Below are 18,578 nucleotides of genomic sequence, written 5' to 3' on the forward strand. Positions count from 1 at the left end.
CAGCTCGTTAACATGGAATGAGTTTAAATGGAAGGATGTCAGATTAGTCCAGCTGCTGCAGTGATTCCTGTCCACACCGTATATGCAGTCCTATGCTTCTAGCATCAAAAGGAATTTTAAAAACCAGGATGGTAGCTATGCAAGCTGATGGAATAAGGGATGCTTCCTATTACTTTTCATACTTTCACACAAAACAACTTTTTCTTTGGGAATGCATTAAATCCAGCTGTTGCCTGCTCCAGACCATGTGTGGATTTCTTATTCTGGCAAATCCAGGCTGAATTGAAAAAACAGTGTGAGAAAAAGTGTTTCTGCCAAGCTGTAGTGCCCAGTTTCATTTGTGAAAGTGAAAACTTGAGGAAGCAGAAAACCATCCTTCTTCAGTTACAACTTTGTGGTAAAAGCCAAAAAACCCAAAGAATTAATTGAAAGACTGGTGAAATCTGAGCAGAATGCCATGTGCTGAAAAGAAGATGCCAGGACCAGAACAGCAAGATGTGGAAGGTGGTTATGGGCTGGCATGGATCCTTAAATTGCAAAACTTGATGTATTTTTTTCTGATAACTCAGTCCACAACATGATGGCATGCTTGGGGGTGGGGAGATTTTGGGTGATCTCATTTTATTTAACTTTACTTCTAGGCTGATTCAGTAGCAAACAGACAGGAGCTTTTGCAGCCTCTTATGACCTGCAAGAGTGCTTGTTGCTGCTCTGTTTGTAATCACTGGCGTAAGTCAGAATGGTGGTGGATCCTAGACCCAGAAAAAAATTAACCTTTTAGTGGCAACCTGGCTTTACCAGCCAGTAAAAGTGACTTCTGGGTAGGAATTCCAGTTCTTGTCAGGCCAGCAGCATTCCTGCTTTTGCGAAACTTCTGTGATTTTGTGGCTGTGACCCTCTTACCTTCCGCCACAGAGTGGCTGCTCTAGGTATATGCAAGGAAAACTACACAGAGGCTTAAGTACTTGGTATCTTAAGGATTAAAGACCTTTGGAAAAGTATGGCATAAATCACGTTAATTTATTTGTAAGCAATTTTAGCGGTTAACAGTGCCGTTGTGCATGCTTGGCTGCCACCAGTCGCCGGGGAGCACAAGGTGACACCACTGAATCCAGGGAACAAATCTTGTGCTGCACTGTTCATGTTCCCAAGTAATTGCACTCATTCCCAGTTAATGCATGGTAATTACCCACATGCCTCTGGCCAGCCTCAAATGGCTGCTGCATGTTGGCTAAGCACACAGTCCCACATGGCATGGCCCAAAAGGAGGCTCTTGTCTTTGGCATGAGAGTAAATCAGGAATTCTGGTGGAACATACCTGTGAAAGTGGTACTCTGCAGAGCAAAGGCATGTAATGGAATAAAAAAACAGTCCCAAGAGGAAAACAGAAACCAAAAAAAAATCAACCCAACAGAAAAACAAGCCAGCAGCAGAAAACACAAAACCAGTGTTCTGAGCACAATCACTTTTTGGGAAAGCAGTATATGGTCGGTGGGGTAGTGCTTGTATTTCATCCAAAGGGATGAGGCTTTTCACTGCTTTTGGCTTGCCTGAAGGTCACAACCAAACAGGATCATCCATTGCTTTAAGAGGTTTATACAAGAACAGGCATTCCAGGAATTAATTACTGTGAACTTCTCTCACTCTGACAGGAAACCTTGCAGAACTATGTGACTGTGTGTTGAAATTAATGTTGTTAAATGGCCAGGAGTGTGACATGGCTTAAATCAGTGTTGATGAACCTAGAGAAGAGTCCTCAGCTGTGCACTCAGTATTTCATATAATGTAGTTGAGGTGGTTACTGACAATTTAAGTGAATATAAAGATTATATTTTTTTCTGAGTGCCCTTCATCTCGGTTTTTAAAACTGTGGAAATAGAAGATTCATCAAGTCACTATTGATGAAAGTTTTTTAATATTGTCTAATCTATGACAGAGCGACAAAGGGATGAGCAAGAGAGCAGCGTTGGTAAAGTGCTGAAAAAATGTTCCTTCACAGTCTGGTGAGAGGGGGAAAAACCAAACCACCTTTAGGCTAAAGAGTTTGTCAGGGCCTGTTGTGTTGTTAATTAATAGAAGTATCACTGTGGCTGAGGCCTTAATTAGGCTCAGGCATATTTTGCTGGGTACCTGACATGTATTAAAGATAGCCTTTGCTGAAAGAGGTTTATGATCTTAATTGTTTCCAGCGTCAGTACCTGCATGGGATTAACTGCAATCGCATAAATAGTCCCTTGGAAGTGATATGGTTGCTGCTGGGTTGAACATGGAATACGCCTTGAAAAGTTTGCAGGATTGGGGCCCCAGCACCAGCCTGGATATAGTGAAGTCCCTTGTCACAGACCACTGCAGAAATTGTTTCTGAGGAGTCACAGCAATAGCTGTGAAAGTGGGGTTTTGTCATTCTGTAAATGTAGAACAAAGCCTTTTTTAAAAATCGTGGGGATTGGAAAGAAGGACATGGCAAGAAAATGCTATGAGGGTCGCAGTTCTCTGAAATAATCTATTGATTTCTACAGTAGTTTATTAGTTGTATTTTTAAAGCAAACATTCCTACAATAAAGTTGTCTTTGGGCAATTTACACTTGATGTATTTGCTAACTGGAGTTAAAAGGATTTGTTATGATCAGTAGAATGAACACAATTGTTATGTTCAAATCCTTTACCTTTAATTGTGCAAGCGTACTGTAGCATTTCATTTCAGATGTGACCAACATACCCTCTAAAAAAACAGCAAAGTGGGAACTTTCACTAACTAACATTGTTATATGTAAAGGTTCTCTGCAGGCACAAACGTGGGTATGCTGGTTTTGCTGAAGGATTTGCAGTGTAAATACACCTGCCCTCTAAATACAGATACGATCACAGGGCTGTTATTGTTGGGATGTCATGCAAAACATTTCTGTTTGACGGTTGTAGGTGCCTGATCCTGCAAACTGCATGGGCTAGACTAGTCATCAATGAATCCCTATCTTCTGGGAGTTTCCTGCCTCATTTTTCCAGCAGTGAGCTCTTGGGAATCTCTGACCCATCCTGTCACACCAGCGGGTGTCACAGCTCCTTACGCCCATTCTGGCCATCCTCCTTCTCCGCACGCTGTCCTTAGTCTCGCTGGTATGGGCTCATGAAGGCTCGTTACAGGTCTGGTGGTTCTTTCCAGATAGGAAGGGGAAGTACAGTTTTTGAAATCTCATGGAGAAAACTCATGGGTTTCTTCTCTTTTTCACTCCTCTAAGTATTTGTTCTTTTCCAGACTACCATAACTTTAAAAAAAAAAAAAAGTGAAAACCTGTCAAAAATTTATTTACTTATCTTTTTGTCTCACTTTCTTATTTTTTTCTCTCTCTGAATAAAGCCTGAGAACTTACTTCTAGCTAGCAAATCCAAGGGAGCAGCAGTAAAACTGGCAGACTTTGGATTGGCTATAGAAGTCCAGGGAGAACAACAGGCTTGGTTTGGTAAGTAAATGCCGTTTTTTCCTCACCATTTGTTCAGTGTTGTGGTTTAGCCTCCCAAACAGCCCCACTCTCACCCCAGACTGAAACGTGGAGCTGTGTGAATCCTTGAGCCTAGAAAGCCTGGGTTTCCTCATTCCTAGCTTGTCCTAGCTTCTGTCAGCCTATAGATTTGACTTAGGTGCACACAACCCCTTCTCTCCCACTTTCTCCCAGGTAGCTAGAGGCAGGAAATGTGGGTGTAGAGCCTGGGGGGGAGACAGGTGGTTTCCCCTCAGGTGCTCAGGTGACTGAGGAATAAGACAGTAAGGTACTGCTGCTGAGTGTACCTGCCCAGTCATCAAAACATTTTGTCTGAACTGGTCTCTGTCAGCTGGAAACACCTGAAATTTTGGAATGTGGCTTGAATGAAAGGGAAGATAGGGGGGATTGAGCACCTGAGGCTGTAACCAGACAGTAATTACAGATTGCTTGTTACGGTTAATAGATGCCCCAAGGAGAATGGTGGAAAATATTTAATACTGGTAATTTTAAACAATAGTGCGTGTACAATTACGATACACGTGTCTCACGTGCCACCCTCTTTGAACAGATGTGAAGCATGGGGAAAAATTGGTTGTAAATCCCAGGTGGAAAAAAATACAGAATAAAATATTTATAGCAGCTGCCTAGTCTCCCTTAGAGCAGCTAGAAAGTGCAGTTTGAAATGGAACAAAGTGGTTGTGAGCTTGGAACAGAAGCACAAAGGTTTTTATGGGCAGTGACTTGGGAGGCTCTGTTCACAGCTGTAAGTACGTGTAGATGCACAGGCAGTACCATTGGACATATGTTGGCATCTTTATAAGCCAGCCTGTTGTTTTAAATCCAGCCTTTTTATAAATGGATTTCAGTAATCCACAAAAGATGCAGATTGCTCTTGCGCATCAACAAACAGAGCAGTACAAAAGGAGTGGAACAGCAGCAAGGCAAAACGCAAGTGGTTTGTGTTTTGACAATGACAAAAACATCAGGTTAACAGGAAGCAGCTCAAGAAAAAATCAGCAGATTGAAGTTGACTTCAGGGCTATTTTCTGTACGTAGTGTACCTGCAGGTGATGCAGGGCAGGTTGCAACGCCCTGTAAAATTTTGCACTTAATTTTTTTGTCATTTGGTTCTTCTGAAATGCTTGGTTTAGACTCGTAGCATCATGAGAACTTGGTAGAAGGGAATAGAATGTCATTAAAATATATATGTAAGGAAGAGTCAGCAAGATAATGAGAAGAAAGTCGTCTAATGGGGCTCTTTCCTTAAAAAAAAAGTGTTACTCCATAAGATGAGCGGGTTCTGTACCTTTTTGGAACTTACTCTGCAAAACCGGTCCAGAGTGGGCCGAGTGCCTGCCTTCAGCTTCAGGGACTGCATTAACAGGGCAGAACATGAACACCAATGCACTGGGCATTTTGAACTTTCTCACTTTCTTTCAGAAGATTTTTCTGCTTTCTGCTGGCTCCTGCAGCACTTAGTGACTCATGGTGTGCTCTAATTCTAATTATAGCTCTGCATCAGTCTGTTTTTCTTCCTTTTTTCTTTCTTTTTTTTTTCTTTTTTTTGCATGTAGTCCTCTGGTGTGACGGTCCCTTTTCTGCTTGAACCATGGCTGTGCCTCAGCAGGAAACTGGCTCAAGCTCTGGGTGTTTGAACAGAACCAGAATACTTTCCTGGTTTGCATGTTTGCAAAACAAACTTGTTCTCTGCCTATTTGTAGAAAGCGCTACAGGGTTTAGTTGAAACCTGCCACCCGCTTAGCAGGTGTTTAATGTACTGGGAAGGTGTCAGGCAGGTTGAGCTCAGCAAAGCACGGATTTTGTTTTGGGCCTCTCAGCACTTAGAGAAATCATACAGGGATAGGAGTACAAGGTGATGCAATCTCTTCTAGACACTTCACAGTCACAGTTTCGAGCTTTGCAAGTTGCTTTAGCTAAAGGAGTTACTGCAAGTAGCAACACCTTTCTGAAAAGTACACACTTGTTTGGGGGTCCCTCTGAGCAGTTATAGAATAACCTGATAAATAACAGTTACCTATTTCAGTGTGTTCTTTCTTGTTTACTGAAATCAGGGCTGTGTACCCTTCTGTGTTTGCTGCTTTAAACCACTCACAATACTGGGGAGAGACTATTTTACTAGAGCATGTAGTGAGTGACAGGACAAGTGGGAATCACTTCAAACTGAAAGAGAGTAGATTTAGATCAGATGATAGGAAAAAATTGTTCCCTGTGAGACTGGTGAGGCCCTGGTGTGGCTGCCCCATCCCTGGAAGTGTCCAAGGGCAGGGACAGAGTTTGAAGTAACCTGGTCTAGTGGAAGGTGTCCCTGCCCATGGTGGGGGTTGGAACAAGATGATTTTCAAGGTCCTTTCCAATCCAAACTATTCTATACTTCTGTGTACTAAAATTGTACCAATTATTTCTGTTTAGACCTATTTTGTATCGTCATTGAGAGATAAGGTTAGCTACATACTATATTTGTTTTTGCTTTAAAGTTTATTTTCAAGTCTTGCATAGTAATGTTCATTTAGCTGTGGTAAGTTTTAGAGTCAAGATGACTTTGGTTCCCCTTTAAAATGCGCACTGCACTCAAGAAGAGATGTGAAACAGCATTCTATTTAAAGCTACTTAGAACATCTATATTTCAGCTTCTCCAAGGAGCTTAAGATGTGTTTCCTGTGTGATAGTACTCCTTAACAATTCATAGCTTCCATATCAGGAGACTGCAAAAAACAAGCTTATTTCTCATGACCATATTTTAGCTCTTTTCTCAGTAGAATATACAGAATTTCCTCCTCCCACTCCAAAATAATTGGCAACTGCAGGGCAAAGGCTTCTTTTTTCCTGTAGCTGTACACTTTATATGTTATCACCGTCTCTCACGAGTTTTGTGGAATCCAGGGAGGTATTGCACAAATGGCATGTGGTCCTTCATGAAAGCCGCCAAATTCTCACCCCTCAGGAATTCCCAAGCACTTATATTAGGCAAAGATGCCTGAAAGAGCAGGCATACTCACTGAAATGGTGCAAACTGTCAATGGTCATTAAGTTTCTATCCTTTACAGTGTCCTAAGAAAAGGAATATTTATACCTTCGTTTTGCATTTCTGCTCAGAGAAAGCAGCACTGCTGGTCATGAATAAAGGATGAAGAACATGTAAATTTTAAAGGCCAGATTGCTTCAGAGACGCTTCCTGTAAACTTTTATAAGGAGGTTTCCAGAAGTGGAATGACTTCACAGAAATGAGTTCTGCAGTGGAAAGATGATATTAGATGTAGCTCTAATTTTGTGTAAAATATATCTCCTTTTATATAGGATACTGTAGCTGCTCCTCTGCTTTGTTCGTTGGTCCCCCATAATGTCAGCATTACCTCTAGGTCATGTGCCATAAAAAACAAATGGGCAAATGAAGCAGGTCATATCCATGGCTTGGGAGATGATGTCCTGGGTCTTGTGGGCCAAGATGAGAATCACTTGCTTTTTGCAGAGCCCATACAGGTTTTGACCAGAGTTGCCTTGCCTTTTGACAGGCTTTGCTGGTACTCCAGGATACCTTTCGCCAGAAGTGTTACGAAAAGATCCTTATGGAAAACCTGTGGATATGTGGGCATGTGGTAAGAAATAACTCTGGAAGTCATATTCAGTCCACTGTAAAGTGTTTTAAGGGTGAGAAATTATGTCCAGGGCGCATTATGTTCTGCATCACCAAATAGGTATTTAATAAAATTCAATATTAATTTCTGCTAGAGGCCATTGGATTTTTTGTTCCTCTACAAGCCTTTTTTTTTTTTTTAATTATTTACTAAGTTGTGTTATCATGGCATTGTTGGCCATGTCTACACAACATACTTTCAAAAAGTATTAAATACTGCAGGTGTATCATGTCTCATTAGTTAGAAAACACAACAGTTCATACTGTGAGCTGGACATTTAGTTTTGGTTCACAAGCAGCCTAAAATTTGGTCAGATCAATATACCCCAACTGCAGGTATAATGCAAAATCAAATGTTTTCTTAACTGGAGTACAGAGCATTTACTTTATGATCCAGTTCTCGAAACGGTGCCTTCTTAGGTACCAGCATGTGGCAGCTACCCAGCTGAGAACAGTGGCTGGTTTCCTTATTTTACTTCTACCCACACTTAGTACGTGGTTGTATTCATGGCAGCACTTTTCTTTAGTCACAGGGAATCATCTCAGACTAGTAGGTGGTCTATTCAATTTCCTGTTGACCGAATACAGAGAAATTTGGGTTTCCCAAATTTGCTTTGCATGAGAATAGTTCTAACATAATCTTGCAGACACCAGTACAAGCCGTGATAAAACCAGAAGTAAAAAATGCATTTTTCTAGAATATCCAGAATCATGGAATATTATTTCTCCAGCTAGATCAACGTTTCCAGTGTTCCTGAACTGATGTTGTGTCAAACACTTGCTATTGCCCATGTTTTCTGTAAGACGTTACTTGTGAACCCCACTTTTACTGTTTTCTCCAGTACAAAGGCGCAGCATTCTTCAGTGTCTGGGATGATACTCGTGAGCCTTCTGTTTTACATGGTTGTTGGGTGCAGAATTAATTTCTGTTTGTTTCTAGAAAGCCCTTAACACTGGTGTGAATTTTCTGCAGGAGTCATTCTGTACATCCTCCTGGTGGGATACCCCCCCTTCTGGGATGAAGACCAGCACAGGCTTTACCAGCAGATCAAGGCTGGTGCTTATGATGTATGTACCATACTCAGTCTATTCAATTATTTATAATTGTACCTCTAAGCGGTACTTTCCTAGAGGGAAAAGTTAAGAGCTGACAATATGGTGGCATATGAATTTTGCAACATCACCTAATCATACTATGTTAAACAGACAAGAGGCTGTTGTTCCTCAGATTTAGGTAATTTGTAAATGATGATGAGGAAAAGACAGAGCCTTATCGTTTTTAAGCTCCTATTTGAATCTAGTACTGGATCCTTAGGTAAAATTGTGTAAAGATATTGTACAAGACAATATACACCTGTGTATTTTTTTCTGAAGTTCCCCTCACCAGAATGGGACACAGTGACTCCTGAAGCAAAAGACCTTATCAATAAAATGCTCACCATCAACCCAGCAAAACGTATCACAGCATCGGAAGCACTAAAGCATCCATGGATCTGTGTAAGTAATTTCCACAGGTTCAACAGGATCACTTGGCAGACAAGTCAGCTTATGGTTTGCTTCAGCATATAGTGAAGGTGTTCAGAGGATAACTTCCGTCCTTGTTCATGCAGCTGTGTAACTATAAACTGTAAAATTATAATTACACAGATACAGTCAATAGTGGTCTATATTGAGATCTCAGGTTGGGATAAGATTTTTGAAGAAATTAGCTCCTTTGCCTTTGACTTTGTTGTGCAGAAGTTCCCTGACAAAATTAGTGTGTTATTTTACATTCTCAATGAAAAGAAAGTGCAGGAAAGTATCTTTGAGTTGGATAGTGCTTCACATCTTCATTTCCTTGAAATCATTCAGATAAGCCTGAAATGTGCAGGCAGGAAGTTAAGGGAATTCTGAAAAGTCGATTTGCAGGTAGCCAAGGCTGCTTGTCTGTTCCTGGATCCAGGACTCTTCTCCTGTTCTCAGTATATTCCACACAGTGTCTTTTCAAGTGGACTTTATACGTGGAAAAGGCGGAGTAAAATGAGCACGATGGGATAATCAGACAAGGTAGAAATTAAAGACCCAAGTTGGGGACCATGGGTTGTAATATGTGTGTTGTAGAGTAAACAAACTTCTAAACAGCTGGGTGGGTGCCTTAAAATAATTCTTTTCTTCTTGTCGCAGCAACGTTCTACTGTTGCCTCTATGATGCACAGACAAGAGACTGTAGATTGCCTGAAGAAATTCAATGCAAGAAGGAAACTAAAGGTATGAATGAAAACTTGTGCTTGTGTTCCATGTGCAAAACAAATGGTCTCTGTGCACAGTTTTTCTAGAATATTATTCTTAAATAACCTATTGATAGAAGATCAGCTTTTGTCTTGAAGATATTAAACTTTTCATGAAAGTGAATAGAATTTAGCTTTTTTTAAAAATTCAAAATAATATCAATCCTCTGTATTTAGACACACTAAAAGTATTTTGTTGAAGGAAAATCCTTAAGGTTATTCTTCTGAATAATAATAATTCAGAAGAATTTTTTTTTCCTGGCAAGACAGGATAACTTTGGAGATGTGAACTTTTCTAATGTGCACCTTAAACTCCTATTCCTCCCTAAAAAAAAAGAATCTAAGAACAGTAGTAAAGTCTCTTTCATGTTCAGCCATGTGTTTTGAATAATTACTGATCCTCTGAATACTCTTGGCCTGTGCATTACATACTGTCAATTGGCAAATATTTGAGATTAGCAAGATTGCTGATAGGTGTGTAATTAAGATTAAATTACAGTTTATGCACTCATGGCATGGCACGTGAGAGGTAATGCACAGAGAATCCATTCTTTCCAGGTTAATTCAGTAATTGGTATAATTATATATTGGTATATTATTATAATTCCTTTGTGTTGTGTTGGCATTTGGAGTTTTACACAAGTGTGATGCTAATTTGAGAAAATGTGTGTGTACACAGGGGGCCATTTTGACAACAATGCTGGCTACCAGAAATTTCTCAGGTATGTTCATTGAGCTCCAGATTAATGCAGTCTTCATATTTTGATGTCTGTGAAGGCTGAGATCTAATTAGGATTCATTCAGGAGCATTTGAGTATGGTTTATGTTCTTTCCTGTGATGAAGCGAACAAGAATTTAGTCTCTTTGGGCCAAAGAAATTCTCTTGTAAGTGACAATCTGATTTTTCTGTAGAATTTGAGCTCCTTCCCTGCTTTTTGGTTATTACTTGTCATAAGACAGGCAGTGTTTTTATGCCTATTTTGGTGCAGGAAAATTGAAAGTTATGTGTGTAGCTCCACATGCATAAGTATCAGCAAACAACATTTAGAACTTATATATTTTTATGTATGTGAAGAGTCATTCCATGATTCTGTTGCATCCTGTGTTAAAAATACCATCAGTACACATTCATTTCTTTATTGCTTTGCTAAGGAGTAAGAAATGTAGTAATGTGAGTCCTCATTTTCTTTCTAATGCCCAGCAGTGCCTAGCTGGATGTAAGGAGCGTTATTTCCTCCTTAGGAAACAGTTTTGTTCTGATGACTCTGGAGATTTAGATCTTACACCAAACAAGTTCTAATAGCAAAAGCTAAAATACATTTGCAGTTAGCAGAATTAGAATTGTCCTCGGTAGTAGAATTGCCACAATATTGATGCTGTTGAATTTTTCGTTTTGCCATTTGAGATTTCCAGTGAATAGTGAAATAGAACACCAGATTTAAAAATCAGTAATTTTACATATCCTCCTACTCTGTGATGTAACTATTGGAGTGTAACATAAATTACTGTACAGATAAAAACATAATAATGCTCTGGGTATGTTTTGAATAATAATAAACACTGACTCATCCCAAAAAAATTACATAATCATGAATGCAAGAACAACTTGTTCAATTTGCATAGTACTTGAAATACAATTTCTTTCTTAGTTAAGTTCCCTTCTTTAACACACACCTAAACACAGAGGACTACATTTATCTAAATTACCTTGAGTTAGTGCTTAATGAATTCCAGTGCCTGCCAATTCATTTAAAAGGTGGGAAGGCTGTGGGCTGCGCTTCTTGTAAAAATGAATTACTGTTAAATATCAAACAAACAAATCATTCCTCATCCCTTTTCATAACTGTCACTGTCTATATATGTAAGGATCAAATTCAACTTCCATGAACCAAAAAAGCTGAAGTAGTTTTAAAACAGTATTTCAGCATTAAAAGCACACAGGGTTTTTGGCATTTTTTTTGGATTTTTTCATCTTGTCATCTCTTGTTTTACACCAGAGCCACTGGTATTTTTTTCTTGATGACATTTTATTTTTTCAGTTTCTTTATTCATTGTATTTCATTGCAAAGCATGCTTATGAAGGTCATTTGTCCATAATGATGTGGTTATAAAAGTGTTTTATTTTCCTTTTTTTTCTTCCTTTTATGTGGAATGTATATTTCTTGTGAGGTAAGACCCTCAGCACGTGAAAGGAACATCTTTTTTCTCTTCTCAATCCAAACTGCTGTTTGTCCTCAATCACTTTAATTTCTACATGTTGTCACAAACCATTTGTTTCCAGTCTGCTTTCTGGCCTAGTAGCGCTGCCTTAGGTTTTATTTATAGCTCTTGCTTGTAGTTGCAAGAAATCTCTCATTGTGGGCTTCATTTAGAATATGCTGATTGCTTTGCTCCTGCAAATTCTTTATATATTTCATTTGTATGCAGTATCTGTGATTAAAGAAAGATGAATCCAAATACTATTAAAAATACATTTCAGGCCAAACCCAGCAGAGTCCGAGAATACGTCCTGTAACATGCAGTACTGCGTAGTAATCCACCCTGGGCACATTCTGAAGGACGCACCGGCAGTGCCACACATGCAATAAATACTTGGTGTTACTGCTTGTGGTGCCCTCATTTTACTGCCTCTCATTTAATTGTTTACATAGAACGTGTAGTGTTTGTCAAGCATTAAAAGAGCTCCGAAGTTTCACGCACAAATTTAGCAAAAGGACCTACAGCAGCCTATAAGAATTAATTGATGTTTTCCCATATTTTTAAGGGTGTAAAACAGGCTTTGAAAGCAATTAACTTCTGAGTTTTTTTATCCTTAGGTTTCAGAAATATCTCCTTCCCTTTGCTTTCCCTAAATAAATTCCTGAAGTTAATGGAGTGCCCACAATATTTGTGGTAATGTAAAATCTAAGGCACTCTTGCCTCAGGTCCTGAAAGCACACTTTGCCACAGGGAGTGTTCTATCTCCAAAGTGTGTGGAGAACAATTTGATTTCAATATTACCTTATGTGTTTCTCTAAATAAAAACATGCAGTGGTTCTGCTGTACAATACAGGCAAATTTATTTTTGTTCATTTTTGATGTAAGACATGGCTGTGTGGGTAGCATTGGCTGATGTCCGTAATTATTAAACTGCATTTGGAGGGCTGATATATTAGTGAAGTGAGAAACATCAGCCTGGCTTCACCTTCCAGGGTTTGTTTCATGTAAACTACATAATAATGGACGTTAGTCACTTCTGTACAGTTGCTGAGGTGGTCCTACATTTTCTGTGACGTAAAATGAGCACTTAATACAGTTGTAGCTCGAACATAAGCCACAATTACAAGAATTAGCTTTAAACATAAACCACATACTCAGTAACTCCGGTATCCTCAGCCAGTCTGGGCAGCCTTGGGTGTGCTAGGTCCAGTTGCTTTGGGGTTTGGGGGTTTTTTTTTAAGATAAGGATGCCAGTAATGGTGAGAACTCCATGTCAGGACTGTCTCCCTTATATACAGAACAGCAACTTCTTACAATCTAAGCTGTGGAACACTTTTTGATGGGAAGATTGGGTCATAAACAACAATAAAACCCCAATAACACCAGGCTTGTTGTGTAATTTATTACTCTTCAAGTCTTTGGCAGTGATTCATGAAGCATTTACGCTTTAGTGAATAGTTGATATGGATTTGGTAGGTCAGCCAGCACATATTTCTGCTGTGAATGTTTTCAGGTTCAGAGCTGTGCTGTGCTTGTTTGCATGTTAGCCTTCTAAATTTAGTAAATTGGAATTATTTGATGCTTGTTTTAAGCGGTGGAATTTAAAGCCTGACACGTGAATAGCGTTATGGCAAATGAAATTTTGAAGAAATTTGATCCGTGTACAGCGAGATTGAGAAAATAGCAGGTTTTCTTCATTAGGAGCTGAAGCAAAGCCTGAAATTCGTTATTATTGACTCATGGGCAGCAGCTCTCTGAAACAGCCCCTCGCTAGCAAATCGTCCTTCCCTTCTTCCTTGCAACTGTGCTGCCCTTTCACACAAGGAGGCTGATGCTGTCATGGTGGGAAGTCCCCAGAGGGGGATTATGGATATCGATACCCTCATTAAGATACCAGTGGGCTCTGCAGACACCTGGTCTAAGTCCCTGCCATCAGAACAATGAGAGACCAATCAGAACGTTTTCACAGTCATATCTAACTATCCCCATCAACAAATAGAAATATATTGCAGTTGAGGAAGTGAATATATCCAAAGCTGCTGCTTTTACACTCATCCTGCTTCCATTTCCTCTCTGCCACCCGAGGAGCTCTCTCCTTATATAACTACAGTCAACCTACAGCTTTAGTCAATGGAAAAAGATGTTTGATAATCCTAAGGATTGGTAGTTTATCCTAAAGATTTCATTCCCCATGCTCAGAGAAGTAAAAGGAGGAAATAAAAGCTGAGAACATACCTGGAGCTGGGAGGCATTGGGGGTTTGCTGCACAGCTGGGGTGACCTCTGGGGAACCACCTGACACTGAAATTATTGGTCTTATTTTACAGCAGCCAAGAGTTTACTGAAAAAGCCGGATGGAGTTAAGGTAGGTTAAACACCTGCTTTCAATTTCAAAGATTCATCTTAGTCTCCACCTATCTGTAACTTCTGCCAGGTTTTAGGATTGTATATTGCTATTTTTTTCCTTCATAGAATCTGTTAGCAAGTGCTTCTCACTAGCTATTTGGAGTGGTTAAAATTAGTAGGTGAAGCTTAAAAGTGAAATAAATACTTGAAAAGCCAGCATTAAGTAAGCAGAAGATAGAAAACTACTGGAGAAAATGCTTTTTCTTGCTTTTTAAATGAAGAATGATTATCTAATGAATGACTCAAAGTTGTCAATTACCTTGTAAATAGTGGTTTGGTGGTGGGCTTTTTAAGCATCAGTGTTTACATGCAGTTATGTTGCCTCTGTGTTTCCCCTTGACTTTCCATTAGATTTCGTGTAAGACCAAAAGTGTATGGGTAGGCTTGGCTCCACATGAGGTGTGTTCTGCCAGATGTACTTGCTATATTTGGCAGAACTTGAGGGGTTTACTGTCTCAGATCAGCTCATCCTGACTAAGAGACCTTGTTAAGAAGGGAACATTTTGGCAGCTTTCGTACATGATTTAGAGCTCCTGTTCTCTCGTCACCAGACCCTGCAGGAGGAGAGATGCTTCACAAATGAACATTCTGCATAAATGCTTTGGAGAAAAAAAAAAAAAAACAGGAATAAAAAAACACTCAACAGAAAATATGTTTCATTTTTTTTCTCAGAGGATTCTTGAAGACTAATATAATGCCTCAAGCTTTCATTATAAGATTCAAAAGATACTCTTCTGCACAGTGTGTTTATGCAGAAGGGTGTCTTTGACCTGAATTTTAATTTTCTATTTAATCTTAATGTCTTACTTTAACAAAGTATTATAAATACTTGCTTGAATACCAGATTCACAGTATATTTGTGCCTGCTGTCTGACATATGCACACTTTTCTGATGAAAAAAATCCCAAGCCTGACCTACAAAGAAATGAGTACAGTACCATTTCAATGCTTCTCACTGCCAAGCAGTGGATATCCCAGTCACATGGAGAAGCACACATTTGCAACTATTCTATCAGTGCTGGAAAACCCTGAACGTGTTTCATTGTGGAATAGATAAATTTTGTGCACTCTCTGGCCAGTTTTCCTTTTTAAATATCATTCCTCCTACAGGTCTACGATGCTATTTGTTCTATTGCAATCTCAATTATAATATGGGAAACAATGGTTGCCAAAATTTTGCCTAAATTGCACTTGTTGGGATTCAGTTCTTTGGTTTTCAGCACGTTATATGTCTGCTGTTAGTCTGCATGGTCATGTGGAGCAAAGGGAGTAAATGTACATCTGGGGAAGTCTGTTTTTGTCATTTCTGTTAATTGGGATGCTGTTATTGAGATACTCCGTAGCATTTTTTCCACCCCTTCCAACAGCTGTAGCTGTCTTTTTCTTATTTAAAAAAAAAAAAGCCAAAAGAGAAATATACTGTACTCCATGCATTGATACTGCAAATCCAACCAGTCACGTTTTCTTCTTTTCCTTTCTCTCTGACTGGTCAATTCAGAAAAGGAAGTCCAGTTCGAGTGTTCAGATGATGGTGAGGATCTTTATCGACAGATTTTTTTTTTTTTCTCCTGTGAAACATTCACACTTAGAAATCAGACAGTTGCATTTAGCTTTGTTAACATACTGTGAGAACTGCAAGACTTTAAAGTACAATCTTGTGAATTTTAAGCCTGCAGTTGCTATATGCCATCCACAGAGAATCGTTCAGCCGTTCTTTCAAGCAAGTCTTTACTTCTTTTTAACCTGGGGACATAAAAAACCAAAAAAGTAGATGTAACATCAGCCAATGCAGCTGTTCTTAGTAAATAAGAATGGTAACAAAATAGTAATCTTATAACAGCCTTCTCTTCATTTTTAAAACATCTTACTTTAAAAGCTAATAGTATTAATATCATAAAATGTAACACAAAACACATTGCACAGTGATACCGTACTGCATTAATCGGGCCACTGTAGCCCAAGATGCCATACTAAATGCTCAGGAGTAAAAAAGCCAATTTCCCAGCCTTTCCACACTAGTTTCCCAGCCAGCTTCCTTCACAGCTCAGGGCTGTGTCCCAAGATCTCCCAACTGACAGTCTCAATAACTTTTCTTCCTCCTCAACCTGCTCCTCAGTTTTGTATTCATTTGGCCTCCGTGACCCTACATGATAACCTCCTCTATTGCTGTTTATGATGGTTTTGAATGTGACCTTTAAGGTGTTCATGAGGATGGGCTCTGCCTGCTGCTGCCGGCAGAGAGAAGGCGAACAGCCCTCATCCGCACCTTTCACTGGGAAGCCAACTCTCCTTGGAAAGCAAAAGCTGCTGGTCAGGTGTGAGCAGCCTTGCCGTTATGTAGGTAAATCCTCTGTTCCTTGGGGTGAATATAGAATTCCAGTGACAGGATCCACGGTGTCCAAAGGAGGGGCACTGGGAAGGTGCAGTGTGGATGTTGCCAGGATCCCAAACCTGAAGTGTGTGTTAACTTTTTGTTACAGAAGTACCATGTGAAAGATAAAGCCCCAAGATACAGGCTTTGTTTGTTAAAATATTTTCATATTCTATGGAAAAAAGGCCAATAATAATTTCTACAGTTCATGCCCAGCTGTTTGGAGAGAGTGTGTGTGTGTGTGTCTGTCCTGCACTACTGTCACACCTCAGAGTGTGACTTTTGGCAAGCAATGCAGCACTAAAACGTTCTCTGTCTTCAAACAGAAGGTCACTGGTTAAGCACAAATTAACTTTAAAGTAGCTGTTTCATATGAAATTATTGTAATCCTTCTGGAGTTATTTCCCTTTGCTGTTAAAAATACATGCAAAACGCACCACATATTCATAGATTAATATGTCTCTGTTCTATGAGAGACAAAACATGTACAGCTTATTGCAGTTTTCTCTCAAAGTTTCAAAGGGTTTTACCAAGTTCTGTTTACGTGGAAGAAATAACTGTATTCTGAATCACATTCTCTCTCTCTGTTCCTAATGAATGCTGGATTCTCGATACCTGCTGAAGAAGTTTTGAATAGATTTCCTGCAGTTTTCAGCAGTAGCTGTAATTAATATTGTTTATTTTCATAGGGCTTCCACCAAGGGACTATGGACCCAAGCCTGCTCTGCTTACTCAGGCAAAATTGGAATTGAACTTTGACTAACCTGTTTTCCTTATGTATTCAACCAAGAGCACTCGTTTGGGATATCACTTGAGTTTTTGTATTAAGCTACTACTGAATAGGACTGTATGAAATCTGGTGAAATCTTCATTTCTTTCCTTATGCTTTTCCTTTATGTCTGTTTGCCTTTTGCTAGGGTCTTTTTATTCGTAGTCTCTCCACGACTACGCTGTCACAAAAATACGAATTTGTAGTTATGCTACTTGATATGCGATTTTTGTCCTGCTTGGAAGGTTTAGTTTATGCTGTCAAGCAGTGTTGTGTTCCCACTATTCTACAGTTCTCCTGTAGAACTTTCATTTACTGAAATGGGTGGGGTTTTCTTTAAAATTTTTTCCTGAGTGAGGAGTTCAGGATTCTGCCCATCTCAGAATCCCGTAAATATCAAAGCAAGTGAAATACTTGCCGATACTTAGATCTCCCTATGAAAGACTTTATACACAAAGGTGTTTGTTCTCCCCCTGTCCTGACTTCAGACAATCCTACAGCTTATAGCTGTAATTGTGCGTAGAGAAATGAAATTTATTTGGCAATAACTAGGCCAAGTCGGGGCGTAAACACTCTCAACTCAGTAATGACTCATATGTGCTCTTAATGACAATTTCTGTAGAAAGACCATTGTTTAAAAAATAACTGCTCTGCTATAAGCGTCGTGAACTTCGCTTTTAAATCAAAGAAAATTATTTTTGTTCTATATGGGAAAGTGGTTTCTATCACAAGTATTATTAAATAACATTTGGTGTCGACATAACTACTACAACTAACAAAACTACTTTATATTCTTCAAAGCCAGTTAAATGCTGGTTAAAATAAGAAAATTTGCAATTTGTAATTAATTACTGCAAATTCTGTTGACGTTTCCATGATTTAAACATACCCTAAGTAAGATTCATTTCAGCTGCAGGCTCAATTCCTGAAATCCACAAGTCAGCTGCCATGCCTGGCCCAAAGTAAAATAAACATCAAAAAGTGTTGAGGACATGGAGTCTGTGAATTTCATTTCTTTCTCTTCAGTAAAGTTAATTACAATTTTAGGAAAATCCATTAACAAAACAGCTGCACATTTATTACTAAGTGCTACCACTAGAAGGTTCAGTAGAACTTGGCTTTTTTGGATCGAAGTCTTGTCAGATAATCTGTATCTGTATACCCAGTTCCGCATGATGCTTTGGACTACCCTTGTTGAAATTAGACATGACCAAAATGTACATAATATTTTTTCCTAATTATTGTTAGAGAAGAAAAAACACATCTTTCAAACCAGTTTTACAACACTTGAATTTTGCTTCTTAGTGCATGTATAAAGTGGCTTGCTACATTATTTTCAGTATTTCTGTTCTTCCCGTACCCCATGGTATTAAAGAAAGTTAAATCTTAGAAAATATTTTTAAAAGATCAGATACTTTTAAACATCCTGCTAAGCA

The 18,578-nt window shown here is 39.1% G+C and overlaps 1 protein-coding gene across 34 annotated transcripts in view; it reads left to right on the forward strand.

Annotated features, from left to right (window-relative positions):
• CAMK2D (calcium/calmodulin dependent protein kinase II delta) overlaps positions 1-18,578 on the forward strand; it is a 124,345-nt gene that overhangs the window by 82,395 nt on the left and 23,372 nt on the right. For 11 of the 34 annotated variants that reach the window (XM_032109979.1, XM_032109977.1, XM_032109980.1 and 8 more), the window contains 8 exons: positions 3,356-3,458; positions 7,010-7,093; positions 8,105-8,199; positions 8,506-8,628; positions 9,295-9,378; positions 10,078-10,120; positions 13,924-13,961; positions 15,501-15,533. In XM_032109979.1, coding sequence (XP_031965870.1) covers positions 3,356-3,458; positions 7,010-7,093; positions 8,105-8,199; positions 8,506-8,628; positions 9,295-9,378; positions 10,078-10,120; positions 13,924-13,961; positions 15,501-15,533 — 603 coding nt within the window. The remainder of the gene's footprint in view (positions 1-3,355; positions 3,459-7,009; positions 7,094-8,104; positions 8,200-8,505; positions 8,629-9,294; positions 9,379-10,077; positions 10,121-13,923; positions 13,962-15,500; positions 15,534-18,578) is intronic. The other 23 variants (XM_032109983.1, XM_032109982.1, XM_032109988.1 and 20 more) reach the window with 3 other exon arrangements.

This window comes from Corvus moneduloides, chromosome 5 (assembly GCF_009650955.1).
Source record: "Corvus moneduloides isolate bCorMon1 chromosome 5, bCorMon1.pri, whole genome shotgun sequence".
Taxonomy (NCBI): Eukaryota; Metazoa; Chordata; class Aves; order Passeriformes; family Corvidae; genus Corvus; species Corvus moneduloides.